Source organism: Ranitomeya imitator, chromosome 1 (assembly GCF_032444005.1).
Source record: "Ranitomeya imitator isolate aRanImi1 chromosome 1, aRanImi1.pri, whole genome shotgun sequence".
In the NCBI taxonomy this organism is placed as follows: Eukaryota; Metazoa; Chordata; class Amphibia; order Anura; family Dendrobatidae; genus Ranitomeya; species Ranitomeya imitator.
The window spans coordinates 689,381,331-689,399,238 of record NC_091282.1 but is presented as its reverse complement, the minus strand read 5'-3'; the positions used below and the strand labels follow the sequence as shown (position 1 = coordinate 689,399,238).

General features: G+C 44.2%; 1 protein-coding gene across 2 annotated transcripts in view; it reads left to right on the top strand.

The window, feature by feature from the left end:
- Nucleotides 1–17,908, top strand: part of PRKD1 (protein kinase D1) — a 178,861-nt gene that overhangs the window by 109,797 nt on the left and 51,156 nt on the right. For both annotated transcript variants that reach the window (XM_069730230.1, XM_069730238.1), the window contains exons 3-4: nucleotides 10,465–10,596; nucleotides 13,232–13,392. In XM_069730230.1, coding sequence (XP_069586331.1) covers nucleotides 10,465–10,596; nucleotides 13,232–13,392 — 293 coding nt within the window. The remainder of the gene's footprint in view (nucleotides 1–10,464; nucleotides 10,597–13,231; nucleotides 13,393–17,908) is intronic.

The following is a 17,908-nucleotide window of genomic DNA, read 5'->3' as shown; positions in this document are numbered from 1 at the left end:
CTGGACCAGCATTTCACGGCAATGTGCATGAGAACTGGGTGCAGTGTCAGGGAACATTCGGTACCTGCCACATCACTTGGAGCCTTGTATGCTTATCTTATGCAGTTGCAACTGGAACAGAATAGCCGGTGTAAAGGGGACAGAAGGAGAACACAGACACCAGTTAGGGTAAAACCACAACGCGTTTCAACGGTGTGCGCCGTCTTCTTCAGGTGGATATTTATCCATATTTATCCACCTGAAGAAGGCGGCGCACGCCGTTGAAACGCGTTGTGGTTTTATCGTAACTGGTGTCTGTGTTCTCCTTCTGCGCTCCTGAGACCGGCTATTCTGTTCCTGTTGAAAATCTTTCTTCTCTGTTGTGGGGTATCCGGCTGGAGTTGCGGGGACCTGCGTCCTTATTTCCTCATTGGGACGGCCGCTAGCGCTCCTTCCACAAACCGCCATTTGTTGTTCTATATCTTATGCATTTGTCTGACTGCTTGTGTCATGACAGATGCTCTTTATTGGCAAACTAATACACCTCCGCACTGATCCAACAATGGATTTAGCCGTAAGTTGTGATTCTCGATGAATTAAGAGCTGAACAATTGTAAGAAGATGTTTAGGTTGGAGGGGGTTTTATACAGGGATTTGCTTTAAAGATTGTCTTAATGATCTTTAGGATGAGCCCTTCTTGTGCAGTCTCAAAACATAGGGGGCGACTCAAGAGAAGTCCAGGAAGATGTAGAGGAGCTCATATTCATTAGGTCTGAGCAATCATTGACATGTGTGCCACAGACAGCACATAGGTCATCTAACTGGTACACGGGTAGTACGCTTATATTGGTGACACTTTTGCTCCATGTGCAAGTGGCTAGGGGTTCATCTCCTTGTAGATGATGTTGTGGGATTTTAATGTAAGACCCCAGAGCAACAGTGCTAACCACTGAGCCACCGTGTTGCCCTTATGACATCCCATCCTAAATCTGGAAGCAATAATTTGGAGTTGTTTCTCATATCTCCCCCTCAGCAGATATAACACCTTCCACTCTTTTGGGAAGACTTTCTATAAGTTTTTTGAGGTGTCTGTAAGAAGCTTTTTTCCGTTCATCAGAAGCATTTGTGATGTCAGACACTCCATTCAAATTCATTATAAAAGTGTTTGGTGGATTTTAGGTCAGGGCAATCTGCGATAGGTCATGTTCTTCCACACCACACTAACCCCATAATACCTTTATGGACCGTGCACTGGATATTCATGGTGAACAGAGAAGGACCTTCCCAAACTGTTCCCACAATTTAAAATCCTAGAGTTGCCATAACTGTCTTGGTGTGCTGAAGCATTAAAGGGGTTGTCCACTACTAAGACAACTCCTTCTTGATCTAAATGTTTAGCCCTAATAAAATGAATAGGCTTATCCTCACCTTTCGCACCCATGCTGTTCCCGCGGTGTCGGCACTCTCATTCCCAGGGCGCTGATGCGGTTGTTGTGACATTTGACCCTGGCACCCAATCAGTGCTGGCGTCCCTGTCTCCACCTTTGTACGAATTGAACATGTAGAGGAAGTCAGAGATCAGCTGCAGCCCGGACTTCCTCTTCATTTTCAATTCGTACGAAGACTGAGACAGTGACACCATCGCTGATTGGGCGCCGGGCACATGATAGCCCCGGGACCGAGAGTATAGGCTGTTCTATTTTATCAAGGCTAAACATATAGATCAAGAAGGGGTTGTCCTAGTAGTGGACAACCTATATAAGATTTTCCTTCACTGGAACTAAAGGGCTTAGTCTGACCTGAAAAATGACCCCATAGCATTATCCCTCCTCCACCAAACTGTACAGCTGGCACAGTACTGTCAGGTAATGTCCTTCTGGCATTCACCAAACCCAGACTTAGTTATCAGATTGCCAGCTAGAGGCTCCATTCATTATGGCACAGAATATATTCCCACTGCTCCAGAGTCCAGAGCCATGAAGAGCAGTGAGATTATGGTGCTCTCTGCCACATGATGTTTTAATGGTTGATTCACCAAAATAACTTCAAGGATCCCTGCATGTCTTTACTGAAAAATAGAACATTACAGGTTATGGCCACTAGATTCTGTGATGGGGCGTTGATTTGGGGAACTTGTTTCATTACTGTATGTGAAGCCGGGAAATATTGTCCGCTAATATGGTGCTATTAACCCTCCGTCACATACAATATTCGGACTAACGAGTTCACATACAATGTGCCTGTCAGGCGCCTGCTGGAAAAATACCTATAATATCTAATGTTTGCAATTTCAGTGCTCTAAAAGTGATCAGTGACCTTCATAGGGATGTAATAAAAGAGACTACACATAATCGGTTGCAAAAAAAAACATTTACTTAACATAAAACTAATAACTATGAGATACAAACTTTTCAAAACTCCCGCCAAATAGTCCCCAGTTCGACTCTCTCAAAAAAATGTACAAAGAAAATTTTTGAACACAAACTTAATTTTAAGGTACCTTAAGTACTATTAAAAACATATTCAATCAGAAGTAGATGCTGAGGTTTCCCCAGAAAAGTCACACTTGCAGAGCAAATAGCAAGAATTACACACCATTTTTGCATGTGTCAGGCAAATTGCTTTATGACATTTGAGACATTCATAATTTGAAAGCCTTCTGGTTCCGCTTTCCGTTTGGCAGGTGGTGCATCTCCTTCTTTTGTGAGGTGGTGCAGATGGTGACTTTTCACCATCATCTTCTGGGCGGAACCTTTTGAGCTGAACTTGAAGGCGAGGGGATACCGATTGTTTTCACGCTTCTCCTGCGTAGCTCTCCAAGTACTAGTTCATGGGCCAATTTTTTCAGATACAATCGTCTACGGAGTGGTTCAAGCTTGTTTTCAAGATAAATTACTTGTGAATTTATGCCACCCAAATTCAACATAGCAAAAAATATGACCATTGGCCAGCGTTTGATGTTTCTGCTGACGTTGAAAGTGGAGCACATCTGATCTGCTGTATCCACACCCCCTTTGGTGGCATTGTAAAATGTAATTATCTCCGGTTTTTTTTCTGCCCCAGTCCCAGGATCGATGGCAGCATCATCATGAAGTGTTGATAGAAGAAGTACGATTTTTTTGGCATGTGGTACATAGGAAACTAAAGCCTTTCCATTATGGAATGCAAACATACTGCTGTACTGTTGTCTCTCTTTCACACTTACAAACTGTGGCGGCAATTCCCTTTTGTTTTTTCTTACAGTTCCCACATATGACAGCTTCTGAATTTTCAGATAATCAATCAGATCACAACTTGTAAACCAATTGTCAGCTGTAATATTGCGACCTGATCCAAATAAGGGTTCAGCCAGTCTATTTACAACATCAATGGGTTTGTTGCTCACACAGTAAGGACCTTCTGGTTGTTTTCCTGCATAAACTTCCAGGTTGTAAGTGTAGGTCTTACTGGCATCAACAAGGGCATAAATTTTTATTCCATATTTGTTTGGCTTTGATGGAATATATTGACGAAAGGCACATCTACCACGAAAACCAGGGAGCATTTCGTCAATAGTGAGATTCTCTCCAGGGTAATAACTTTGTTTACAGTTTACAACAAATCTTTGAAATATATCACGAATTGGAGCAAGTCGGTCATGTGTTTTGCGTTCGGTTCGGGTAGTTCTGTTGTCAAACCGAAGGCAACGAATTAGAATCTTGAATCTGTTTATGGACATAACAAGGCTAAATTTTTCAACTCCATCCCCATCTTTACCCCAAAGTTCCTCCAAACTTTGTCTATTTGCCCTATAAGCTCCTGCAAGGTACAGTAATCCAAAAAAAGCACGCAGTTCTATTTCATCTGTGGGCTTGATGGTTCTGTTGCAGATGTACTTGTCCTTTATAATGTCTATATATTGGTTGGTATATATATGTGACAATAGAGTCCAGAATGTCATCTGTAAATATACTGTTCCAGCATTCAACTGCAGTTTTTGCATTACGTGCAGTTCCTATTACTGCAGGAAGGTGAGTAATAATGTTTAAAGGTTCCCTACGTTTTTTCTGGAATGGCTTCTTGTTCCATTTAGTATTTTTATCTTTTCCAATATAATATGATCCAACTTCTTCATCCTCACCACTGTCACCATCTTGCTCTGTTTCAGAATCCAGGACACATTCTTCCACCTCATCATGAGAATCAATCTCACTTTCCTCTCCTAAATCCTCATTCAGTGTGAGGTCTCTATCATCTAACAGTATGTTTGTTATTTCCTCAACATCAAGTTGTTTGGATAAATTGTACATTTTCCTCTCCATTTCAGCAGATAATCTGAAGCAAGAGAAGGAATATGTTAGGGAACTACTGTATATGCCTGAGCAGCACACTTTCTTTTATAAAATCTCCCTTATTTCTATGAAATATCCTCACATTTTGTGCTATACATTCATAAAACAAGCTAAATAAACTATTGTGATGAATAAAAACATAAAATACCAACCTTACTGAATGTGACGTATTCACATACAATGAGCCTGAGAGATCTGTGCAGCTATATCCTCTCCCCTGAAGCTCTGAAATCCAACTGTGATATCAGGTTTCACAGACCTTCAAGAGACAGGAGACTACCTGGAGGGAGGGGGTTTCCTCACAATCTGGTGAGGAAGGAGAAATGAAAGTAAAAGAGAAGCGCCTGTCAGATCAGTTGTATGTGACGGAGGGTTAATGTTTGCCCATGGGGTGTTTCTCTTCCTCTGGACCAACACTGTAGCTTTGTAGTCTGATGTATGGACCGGTGCCTTGTTTTCAACTTGATCAAATTTATATCTATGAAACTACTGAAACAGTGAATTGTAGATGAGCGGGAGGACAGGTAAAGCTTTGTCCAAGAACTTGCCAAAACATTTGAGCATTGATGCAGAATTGTTTTATGTCACTTTTTTCTGGCGGCTTTGTGTGGGGAATGGTCTACATATGGTCAGCCCACAGAAAAGTTGTACTATTTACGGGTTTCCTGTTCTTTGACAGATGTCAACCACCTCTCTGTGATATTTCCACACCACAGAGATCTATCGTATAAATGAAAGCTGTAGCACTGTGAATGAGCTGACCGGGGAGCAGCAGGGTAATAAATGATGCAGGCAGCGCGGGCCGAGCATTCTGGAGTCTGCCCATCCTTCAGCACGGGCCGAGTGTCCTGGAGTCTGTCCATCCAGCAGTATGGACCAAGCATCCTGGAGTCTTTCCATCCAGCAGCATGGGCCGAGCGTCCTGGAGTCTGTCCATCCAGCAGCATGGGCCGAGCATCCTGGAATCTGTCCATCCAGCAGCACGGGCTGAGCGTGCTGAAGTCTGTTCATCCAGCAGCATGGACCAAGTGTCCTGGAGTCTGTTCATCCAGCAGTACGGTCCGAGTGTCCTGGAGTCTGGCCACCGACCAGTCCGGCCCGAGTGTCCTGGAGTCTGCTCATCCAGCAGTACTGGCCAAGTGTCCTGGAGTCTGCCCATCCAGCAGTATGGGTCGAGTGGTCCTGGAATCTACCCATCCAGCAGTACGGGCCGAGTGTCCTGGAGCTGTCCATCCAGCAGTACGGGCCGAGTGTCCTGGAGTCTGCCCATCCAGCAGTACGGGCCAAGTGTCCTGTAGTCTGTCCATCCAGCAGCACGGGCCGACTGTCCTGGAGTCTGCTCATCCATCAGTACGGGCCGAGTGTCCTGAAGTCTGTCCATCCAGCAGTACGGGCCGAGTGTCCTGGAGTCTGCCTATCCAGCAGTACGGGCCAAGTGTCCTATAGTCTGTCATCCAGCAGCACGGGCCGACTGTCCTGGAGTCTGCCCATCCAGCAGTACGGGCCGAGCGTGCTGGAGTCTGTCCATCCCGTAGCATGCTCTGAGTGTCCTGCAGTCTGTCCATCTAGCAGCACGGGCCGAGCGTCCTGCAGTCTGTTCATCCAGTTGTTGACAGTGGTTGCTATCTCACATACATGGAAGACTAATGTGCTGTATAAAATATAACTAATATATATATATATATATATATATATATATATATATATATATATATATATATATATATATATATATATATACGGTATATATATATATATATATATATATATATATATATATATATACACACTAGATGGTGGCCAGATTCTAACGTATCGGGTATTCTAGAATATGTAGGTAGTATACAGCACAGGCTACGTACTATATTGCACAGTGACGTAGTATGTAACACAACCGACGTAGTATCTGACATAGCTACATAGTATATAACATAGCCACGTAGTGTATTGCACAGGTATGTAGTATATTGGTCAGCCACGTAGTATATAGCAGAGCCACGTAGTATGTAACATAGCCACGTAGTATATTGTAGAGCCACGTAGTATATTGCACAGGCATGTAGTATATTGCTCAGCCACGTAGTATATAACAGTCACGTAGTGTATTGCACAGCCACGTAGTATATTGGTCAGCGACGTAGTATATAGCAGAGCCACGTAGTATATAACATAGCCACGTAGTATATTGTAGAGACACGTTGTATATTGCATAGCTACGTAGTATATTGCACAGCCACATAGTATATTGCACAGTCGACGTAGTATATAACAGAACCACGTAGTATATTGCACAGCCACGTAGTATATAACAGAGCCACATAGTATATTGCTCAGCCACGTAGTATATTGCACAGCTACGTAGTATATTGCACAGTCACGTTGTATATTGCCCAGCAACATAGTATATAGCACAGAGATGTAGTATATAATAGAGCCCACGCAGTATGTAACACAGCCCACGTAGTGTATAGCAATGTGGGCACTATATGCGTGGTTAAAAAAGATTTAAAAAAAAAAATAAAGATAAACTCACCTACTAAGGACCCCTTGTAGTCCTGTCGCCTGTGTGCGGTGCATGCGGCAGCTTCCGGTCTCAGGATTGGTATGAGCGCAGGACCTGTGATGACGTCGCGGTCACATGTCTGTTAATACTGGCATTAACCCTGTGTGAGCGCTCAGCGCTGACTGCAGGGCAGTAAAGCAGTGGCCATTTCGCTGCCAGACTATGGCTGTTGCTGATTAGTCGTGGCAATGGTTGTGGGCGTTTTGCCACGACCAATCAGCGACGTGGATTTCCATGACAGACAGAGGCCACGACCAATGAATATCCGTGACAGACAGACAGACGGAAGTGACCCTTAGACAATTATATAGTAGATATATAAATGAATGCTTTCTCATACAACATACTTATTGTCCTAATATCTTAAAAATGGGTTAATACACTTGCAGATCTCGTCCAATAACTACTACCGATCAATTATCTCAGTATTCAGTCCGTGCTCCTATAAGGGTATGTGTCCACGTTCAGGATTGCATCAGGATTTGATCAGGATTTTACGCAGGTAAAATCTGCATCAAATCTGCACCTGAGGTCACAGGCAGGTCACCTGCGCTGTCCTTGCGTTGTTTCTGCAATGTAAGGACATGCTGCGTTCTGAAAAGACGCGCCGCATGTCTGTTTCCGTGGGTCTGCCGCATGCGTCTTTTAACGCATAGTGGAGACAGGATTTCATGAAATCCCCTCCACTATGCTGTAACATCTGGACGCTGCGTGTTTGACGCTGCGGCTCTACGCTGCGTCAAACACGCAGCGTTTCCTGAACGTGGAAACATACCCTAATTCATTTTACAGACCTATACAAAGTGTATGTGAATGAGCGATGGGTGATATGAGTAGTAGTTTGTAGGCCATGTAAACGATCTCAGTCAATGAACAAGTGCTTCGCTCATTTGTCGGCTTGTTCCTGCTGTGTTCATGTGGATGCCATGTTGGGAACTAGCGCTGTATACAAGGCATTCATGTGACTTTGCCGAGCCTGCATGGAGGAAATAATGCCCCGACTGACCATGAATTCCTGCTATACAAAAGGATGTGGCATGTTGGCAGTCAGCATGCTTGATCACTTTGGAGTTCATAAAGCCCCATGCACATAAAATCATTCATCATCTTCTACCCACCCCATAAATAAAGCTTGGAGTCTCCCAGCCATGGACCCTATTTTGTGCTTGTGCCCCCATTATATTGTTCCTTTACTGTCTCCCCTATGCCTTGATAACCAGGAAAGTCTGTGGTCAATGTTGGTCTCTGTTCACTGTATTGAGGTTTTTAGACCATTCTTCAATTTGACAGAAAGGTGTAATGTCTCCATCCCAGGCCTTCTGCTGGTCCTACAGCCTCTGATGTGCCCCTGGAGGCCCTTGCATTGAGGCTATGGCAGTAATGCTGAGACCTCTGCTTCAGGACCATAACTGGCTACGTTTCTGGACATTGTAGTGTTCACTGGATTCAGGAGATGAACTCACGCTGTAATTTTGTGCAAACATGGCCCCTCTAGAGAAAGATCAAGAATCCCTGCCCTAATAACGTCAGATTCGCCACCGTACATCGCTGCGACGTCAGCAGCTTGTTGTGAGCATTTCATGCTCGTGTGTGACTTTCACAGGAATCCAGGCGAGTGACAGGCTACCACGTGCATTCTTACTCTTGTACGCATTCTTCTCCAGTAAATCTATTACTGACAACATGAAGATCAGCAACACTTCATGCAAGTCTTTTTTACTTGGGTAAAAAAAAACATTAATTTAAGTATATTTACCGTATATAGATTGTGTATATCCAGTAGATTGTAAGCTTGTGAGCAGGACCCTCACTCCTCCTGTAACTGGTGAGTAGAGTTGTGCGAATGTTTGGAATTGGACACTGACTGAGTTTTCCATACGCGTGCCATATTGGTACCCTATTCATGCCGAATTTGTTTGATCGGTTCAGAATATATTCGGTCATTTCTGCTCCCATTGACTCCAATTACGTTCGGCTGTGTTCGGCGAATATTGCAAATACAATATTCGCCACCGATCGTAATCGGGACCGAATTTTGAAAAATTTGCTCAACTCTTCTGGTGAGCTGTATGTTACTTTGTATTGTTTCTGTTGTTTGTACACGTCCCTGCTTAATTGTGAAGTGCTGCAGAATATATATTCCATTTATGAAGTCTCTCCAAGGTGTACTCACATATATAGTATACGCTCATGGTAGGCTCCTTTCACATTCCGTTCGGCACCCGTTCAGTAGCCCCATCAGGGTTAATGTCTGAACCCCCGTAAAACGGGATACAGACTTATGCTCTGACAGTACCATAGACTATAATGGTGCTGGCAGAGCGAACGTGCACTCTGTTGTGCATCATTTTTGGGCTTATGCACCTCCTGGATGCGGACACTCGAAAATGATGCTAAGCAGAGTGCACTTTCAATTTGTCGGAACCATTATAGTTTATGGCCTCGTTGAATGTGCATCCGAATCCCGTTTTGCGTGGAGGGAGGCATTCAGTCATAAGCCCCGACAGGGCCACTAAACGTGGCAAAGCACAGTGTGAAAGCACCCTTACAGATATGTACATACGGTAATGAAAAAATGAAAACAAAATTTTAAAGGCCTCTCCATGTATTGAGTATGAGCACCACCTGCAGAAGTCGTGCACTTATGCGCCTTGTCTGCTATTAGGCTATTACTGGTTCTTTGAGGAGTGTTCTGCCACGCTGAAGGCACTTGGGCAAATCCTCAAGATCCACTGCTGGCAGCTGGCAACCAATGATGTTCCAGATGTGCGGTTAGTCTGGAGACGCTGCAGGCCATGATTGCATGTTTAAGCCACACAGCTTCTCACTGTAGCACAAGCAACATGTTGCCTGGTGGTGTTGTGTAGAAAAACTGCTCCTGGGACGCTGTGGAGAAACAGCCGTGCCACTTTTTCCACGACCAAATTTAATGTAATTTTGAGATGTAAGTGCACCTGGAAGGAAGACCGGAGGGATCTGGCTACCACACCATGTGCCCTCACACACCATAATCCCAGGAGTTTGATTGGGGTGATATTCTCAAAAAACTAGATTCACCAAATCCTTTTCACTCCCCATTCACATGAGGCTGATTTGGCACATGGAGAGTTAGCACATCAGTGTTAGGGACCATCTATAATAAAATGTACACCTTGACGTGATTGGATGGCGCTTACGTTCTTTGATGAAAAAATGCTAAGTACCTTACATTTTCAACATTTTCTGCAATATTGGCGTTCACGTATTCATTAGTCGCAGTGTGTAAATAACGTAACATTGTCAACGTACACTGGACAGATTTTTTTTAATGTGTGTTCGTTTATAGGTGTTTTGCCGAACCTAAACCTATATGACATCTCAATGTGGCCTATGTACAGAGCAGAGGTCCTCTGACCTGCCTGGGGAGGTGGAGAATGAACCGATGCGCTCCATTCTCTCCTGTAGCAGCCGCCTCGCCGTTCATTCTCTGCTGGATTATGCCACAAGGTCCCTTGTCCCTTGTTGAGAATACTCCTTTATAGTGTTAGCAGTGTCTTCAATCCATTTTGATGCAGCCAGACTAACCTAAATTGAACCTTTTTGTCATTTTAGCCTCTGCAACCTTTGAAGATTTCCAGATTCGTCCACATGCGTTGTATGTCCACTCGTACCGTGCTCCAGCCTTCTGTGACCACTGTGGAGAGATGCTTTGGGGCTTGGTGAGGCAGGGCCTCAAGTGTGAGGGTGAGTAGTAGGACAATTCTGGCCGTGCGTAATAAAGAACATCTAGCTGTAGATCATTCTTATCACTGTTGTGGCTGATCAATATTTTCAATGGTAGAGTTGTTGTGAATCCATTCGATTCTCACATCCTATTTCATTGGCCATGACAGTGATTGGTGGGCGCTGTACAGGAATGGGAGTACCACCTATTACATGCCGGCATCTGTGGCTCCTCTTCTGATGAGCTGACTTGGTGCAACGTCACATGCAATGCCGATGCCAGGCCGGCTAATCCAAAGAAGAGCCGCAAATATCAGCAGGTAACAGCCAAAAGAATGGGACGTGCGAAGCCTTCAGTAGATTTGTCTTTAAGTGCTCTGGAGGGAAAGCCACATGTTTGCTGTGCTACACATCACCAGCTAAGACAGGCTGAAGAATGGACTCTGGGGCCATACTGGAAACATTTTCTACAAAAGAATGTCAGAGATGCAATCAAATATTAAAATTGGCACATATATGTTGTGGGGTTTTTTATGGTCTCCACTGTGTATTTGCAGCTGTTTGCAAAAAAAAAAAAAAAAAAGACATTATATTTTCTTGTTCATTTGAGTTTTGTTTCACATCCTAGTTGGTCACTTTTACTTTTTGTCTGGCTATCTGCTGTGTTTGCTAAACAATAACTCGTTGGTCTGGAAACTGTCAAAATTACCGGAATAGCATTTTCACGAGCCTTCACGTAAACAGCCCTTCCAAATCATGTGTTTGGATTTTTTTTGCATGAGCAGCTATGGAAGGAAGGAAGAAGTCTACAGGCTTGGCTGCTCCTTTACTTAACAACTTTTAACACCATAACCCCATATAAAGTTAAAATACAGTGGTGGTTAATGCATATAATACCTTCAAACCCGCCAAAATAGGTAAGAGGGATCAGAGTCCTTTTGAGGACCAGCTGTGGAAGAATGACTTGTCGTATTCTACAATATACCTAGAGCCGCCGTAAAAGGAATACTATGAACATGTTTGTCTCATCCAATGGGATATATTTGTTGGCAAGTGAACAGTCTAGTTTCAGAGTTAGGCCAGAAAAATGGGCAAAAGTAAAGATCAGAATAACAAGTGTAAAAATGTGATGGCTAGAAGGCTGGGTTTGAGCATCTCCAAAACATGGGGACTTTTTTCACTATATCCAAGGTTTTTGGCAAACGATCCCTTATTGCCTTTACTAAGTATGGGAAATTATATATTTTTTTAAACTTGCTAGATCTTCTTGTTGGATTTTCCCATCTCCAAAACAGCAGGTGTTAATGGTATGGTGGCTACCTACCCAAATGAATCCAAGGAAGGACTCCATATAAAATGCCTAATGTTTTATATATTGCCCAATATGTTACTGCTGGCTTATGATAGAAAGATGTGAGGACATGTAGCACATTGCAACGTATGCCACTGTTTAGCCACAGAATGGTCAGAGAGCCCATGCTGACCCCATATCAACCTCTAATGATGCCTGCAATAGGTATTCGAGCCTCAGAGCTGGTCCAGGGAGCAATAGTGGAAGGTTGGCTAGGCTGATGGATCACATTTTTTTGCCCATCATGTGGAGTTTATAGTGTCTGTACATCACTTACCTGGGAAGATATGGCTCCAGGATGCACAATCTAAAACACATAGCTGATGGGAGGCAACATGACCCTGAGGATAATGTTCTCCTCGAGTCCTGACTTGTGGATTCAGGTGGATGTTACTTTGGCTTAGATCTTCCTTAAGCGTAGCAGCGTTATAGCGTTGGCCTCTCTAAGCAGGGTAGAGATCTCAGCATCACTATTCAGGAATGGTGACAGGAATATGACTCCACAACACCTAATTTTCAATGTCTTGGTGACAGATACTTTACACCGGCCTTGGAAAGTCAATACGAGGAGTGCAGATGTGGGCGGAATGAGGCCCTACACAACATTATTTGGGGGAGTTAATGTTAAGCCTGATTTGATATGTGAGCAGTGTCCAGATTTGTCCAAAAAAGGTGCTTTTGAAGTAGTAAATCCAGATTTGTCCAAAAAAGGTGATTTTGAAGTAGTAAATTAACATATTGCTACGATATGTCCAATTCTCCTATAGGTGATATCCACATGATCTCCAAGGGTGTAGCATTTGTGACCCCCAGCTATCAGCTGGTGTCGACACTGTAGGAGAAATAATGCCTTTCATGTCAGTCATTGGGTGGCCAACCATTCACTGTAGTAGGTTGAGCCATGAGAATAAGGGATGACATTAGTGGCTTTCCGTACCTTATAACATCCATTTGCCCGTTTATAGTGCGTATAAACCGGAGATCTCGCTCTTCACTTTTCTTTGTAGAACATTGAAGGTTTCCTGTAGATCAAAGTAACAGTTGTAATTTCTGTGCCACTGCTATTCCCACGCCATCTCTCCGCTGCTGGCTACGGCAGTGTCGGCACGTTGATGTGACGTGACTGCTGCCACGAATCGCTAGGCACATCGGTGATGCTGATGTAGCTGGCACCACGCATTTTAACTAAATTTGGATATTTATATTTACTTCATTCTGAAACTTTGAGAATAAATCTTTATCGGCCACACGGGCAAGGTCGATATGACAGTGGAAGCCTTAAAGTGTTTTTATATTTTTCTTCAGGATGTGGTCTCAACTATCACAAGCGATGTGCTTTCAAGATACCGAACAACTGTAGTGGTGTCCGGAAACGAAGGTTGTCAAACGTGTCACTAACTGGATTATCCAGCATTCGCACAGTGTCCTCAGAACTGGTCTCCTACTCTTCAGAAGACACCCTTCTGGTAAGTGGCAGTGGGGATACTGGGCACATGAGTCTGATGGCCCGTGTGTACGTCAGGCTGGCCTATCTCCAGCAGTATTAGTAATCCACGTGCTGCAGATAATTGTCCATACTGCTGCATAATAAGACATGGTTCATACTGTAGTCTGAACTCTGCGTTTAGTCACGTTCTGACACGTTGCCCTATGAAGTGTCATTGTGATTGCATTTTACGGCCATGAGGGCAAAGAAAACACATTATTCTCTTTAGGGTATGTGCACACGTTGCGGATTTCCTGCGGATCTGTAGCGTTTTTTGCAGTGCAGAAATGCTGTAGATCCGCAATTGATTTACAGTACAATGTAAATCAATGAGAGAAAAAAAATGCTGTGCACACTTTGCGGAAAATCCGCTGCGGAAACGGTTTAAAAGAAGTAGCATGTCACTTCTTTTTTGTGAATCTGCAGCGTGTTTGTACACATTCCATTATAGAAAACCGCAGGGGTAAAAAACGCAGCAAATCCGCAAGAAAACCGCAGCAAAAACGCACAAAAAACGCTGCGGAACCGCACAAAAAAAAAGCGACAAACCCGCAGGTGCGTTTTCTGCCAGGAGAGGCAGAATCCGCACCAGAAATTCCTAAGCCTAATCCGCAACGTGGGCACATAGCCTCACAGAGGAAACTTCATTACCATGTTGGCTCTCCTGTGGCGTCAGACTTAGTGGCAGGTTCCAGCCTCTATCCTTCAAGTGCACAAGTCTCCTCTGATTATCAGGGTAATGCTGGTTTACCTCCTGGGCTACACAACCGCTTTATATATGCCCCGCAATGGTGGCAATGCTGCATTATGTCCCACCCAGTGATTGTGTGGCACTCGGCACAACCTGACTGTTAACAAATATCCAAACCTATTTTGTTACCACAAATTGCAGAAATCTTTTTAATTGCATAAGATTGCACCTTTCTTACCTCTTGGGTGTAACAGAAGGTCACAAACAAACTGCTTATATTTTTTCTTGTCACTCACCTTGTCTGTGACTTGATTTCAGGAGACTAAATCTGCCGTATGTTCCAAGCCTTAGAGGGCCCCTGATAAATGTGGATGTATTAACTGGTTCCTGGCCAGCTGCTAAATGTGCCTGGTCTAATAAGGCCCACATAGGCCTGGTCCTTAAAGGGTTCATCTACTGCCCTGCACTAGGAAGTTAACCTAAGTCGGGCTTCAACTCACCATCAGCTCTGTGTGGATGATGTCAGGGGGACGCCGATTAGCGTATGGCGTAGGAGAAGGTAAAAGTGGATTTCATCAGGTGTGCCAGAGTGCGGAGGAGAGATGAGCGCACATTTAGGAACAGCTTTCAAGGATGAATAACCCGGTGACAGCTGTTTAGAAAGAGGAAACCTGATAACATGTTCTCACTCTGGTGACAGAGGCCATTAGGTGCTTGAAGAACCCTCTGATTTTGAGGGAATAGGTTATATAGGGTGTAAAAAGCCTCGCCTCCACGTAGGTCTACCTTTCTCCACCAGTTACACATTCACCATGGCTAGAACATGTGTTCTTCCACACACTGTTGTGATTTACCTTCAGCAGATGAAAACATCATTGTATTGTTTTTCCCATGTTATCTCCTAGCTTACTATTACGTTTTTAAGGTGAGAACCTTATACAATCCGCATCGTCCACACACTGGTCTGAATCCTGATATTTGAGTGACTGGTGTGTGGACTGACAGAATCCGGACTTTGTTACCCTCACAGAGTGCTCGTGTGTCATCTGCAGGGTTTCTTCATGGTGAATTGAAGGACTACCTCCTTGTGAACAGTTCGTCTAAGCCCCACGGGATGTCTGGATTTATAGTGTGGGAGCTTAGATTTGGGCTCCATTAGTTTCTTCTTTCAGGATCACCTTGCCCACTCTCATTCCTCTGTCATCTAACCAAATCTTTCATATGTGTGTCTTCTTTTTAACATTACGTCTTTTTTCTTTCTGTCCCTTTACGCTGCCATCTGCTTCCTATATCAGTCTCCTCTCAGCCCCAGTTTTTGAGGTACGTGATGTCTTTGAATCTCATTCTCCCAGCCACCATCACTTATCCGTACCTTCCTTCCTCTCTTGGTGCTGTAGGTAGGGTCTAGGACGGTATCGCTTGTAGGAGGGGTACGCTGATATTGCACTACATTACAGTTGTTTCTATGACTCTTTCAAAAGTGTCCAGAGTGAAGAATGATTATACAATAAAAAACTACAAATTATGTATGGAATCGGACTTCGAATCTGAATTTGCCCTATTCATGCCATATTGGTACCCTATTCATGCTGAATTTATGCTTGACGATCAATTCCGAACATATTCGTTCATTTTTACACCCATTGACTCCAATGGCGTTCAGCTGTGTCCTGCGAATATTGCAAATACAATATTCGCTGCCGATCGTAATCTGAACAGAATTCTGAAAAATTAACTCAATTCTAAAATTACGTCTCTTAAAGGGGTTACCAGGACTATATTACTTTTTTTTTTACTATGGGCCTAAGAACTAACAAGCAGTTAGTTGCTAATGCTAACTACCTGCCTGTTATACCCAGTGCAAATCTCTGCTGGCACCGAGTGGTCACTATCTCTGCTGATGTCATGTTGACAGAGCAGCGGCTTTTCTTGTGCTCTGCTCTGTCAACAGAGCAGCCCAGAAGAGGAAGTGCTGCTCTGATGACGTGGTGCAGCTGAATCTCCCGCAAGGGCAGTCCGTGACCTCTTTGAGCCAGTGCCAGATAGAACTGGCAGACAAGAAAAATGGTGTGCACTCAGGTCAGGGACAAGGAGGTGCTGGTAAACTGACCGTGAGGTCAAGTCAATCATTCAAAAAAGATTACCGCACACTCAAGACTGGTAAGATGCAAAAGGTGTATGCCAATTTTATTAAAGAAAACAAAAAAGAAGTGGTTGCCACATTCATATTCATTTGAAATAGACAAAAACCCGACGTTTCGACCCTCCCGGGTCTTACTCATGGGGTTACTCAAGTTCTTTGACATAGATGCATAATAGTGGCAGTGGTAGGGGGTGTACGACCGATCCCTTGTTAAGGCACAACCTTATAATAAAGCCAGTCCGGGCAGAAGTGTCCCGGGAGCACAGAATCTGGGTGGTGAGGGCCGTTAGACACCTAGTGGGTCTGAAAAGGGTCCCTGGGAGGATTAGCGGCGCATCGCACGCCTTGCTGCAATGTCCTGGGGGGAGACCCGGAAAGTACCCATCATACTTACCGATCCTGCCGGGGTCCGTACGTCTTCTCCCTGGGCGCCGCCATCCAAAATGGCGGGCGCATGCGCAGTGCGCCCGCCGAATCTGCCGACCGGCAGATTCGTTCCAAAGTGCATTTTGATCACTGAGATAGATTATATCTCAGTGATCAAAATAAAAAAAATAATAAATGACCCCCCATCCCCCTTTGTCACCTCCATAGGTAGGGACAATAAAAAAATAAATAATTTTTTTTTTTTTTCACTAAGGTTAGAATAGGGTTAGGGTTAGGGTTTCGGTATGTGCACACGTATTCTGTTCCTCTGCGGATTTTTCCGCTGCGGATTTGATAAATCCACAGTGCTAAACCGCTGCGGATTTATCGCGGATTTACTGTGGTTTTTCTGCGCATTTCACTGCGGTTTTACAACTGCGATTTTCTACTGGAGCAGTTGTAAAACCGCTGCGGAATCCGCAGAAACAAGTGACATGCTGCAGAATGTAAACCGCTGCGTTTCCGTGCAGTTTTTCTGCAGCATGTGTACAGCGATTTTTGTTTCCCATAGGTTTACATTGAAATGTAAACTCATGGGAAACTGCTGTGGATCCGCAGCGTTTTCCGCAGCGTGTGGACATACCTTTAGAATTAGGCTATGTGCACACTGTGCGGATTTTGCTGCGGATCCGCAGCGGATTGGCCGCTGCGGATTCGCAGCAGTATTCCATCAGGTTTACAGTACCATGTAAACCTATGGAAAACCAAATCCGCTGTGCCCATGGTGCGGAAAATACCGTACGGAAACGCTGCGTTGTATTTTCCGCAGCATGTTAATTCTTTGTGCGGATTCCGCAGCGTTTTACACCTGTTCCTCAATAGGAATCCACAGGTGAAATCCGCACAAAAAACGCTGGAAATCCGCGGTAAATCCGCAGGTAAAACACAGTGCCTTTTACCCGCGGATTTTTCAAAAATGATGCTGAAAAATCTCACACGAATCCGCAACGTGGGCACATAGCCTTAGGGTTAGGGTTGGAATTAGGGTTGTGGTTAGGGTTGTCATTAGGGTTATGGCTACAGTTGGGATTAGGGTTAGGGGTGTGGGGGGGTTAGTGTTGGAGGTAGAATTGAGGGGTTTCCACCGTTACGGCACATCAGGGGTCTTCAAACGCAACATGGCGCCACCATTGATTCCAGCCAATCTTGTATTCAAAAAGTCAAATGGTGCTCCCTCACTTCCGAGCCCCGACGTGCGCCCAAACAGTGGTTTACCCCCACATATGGGGTATCAGT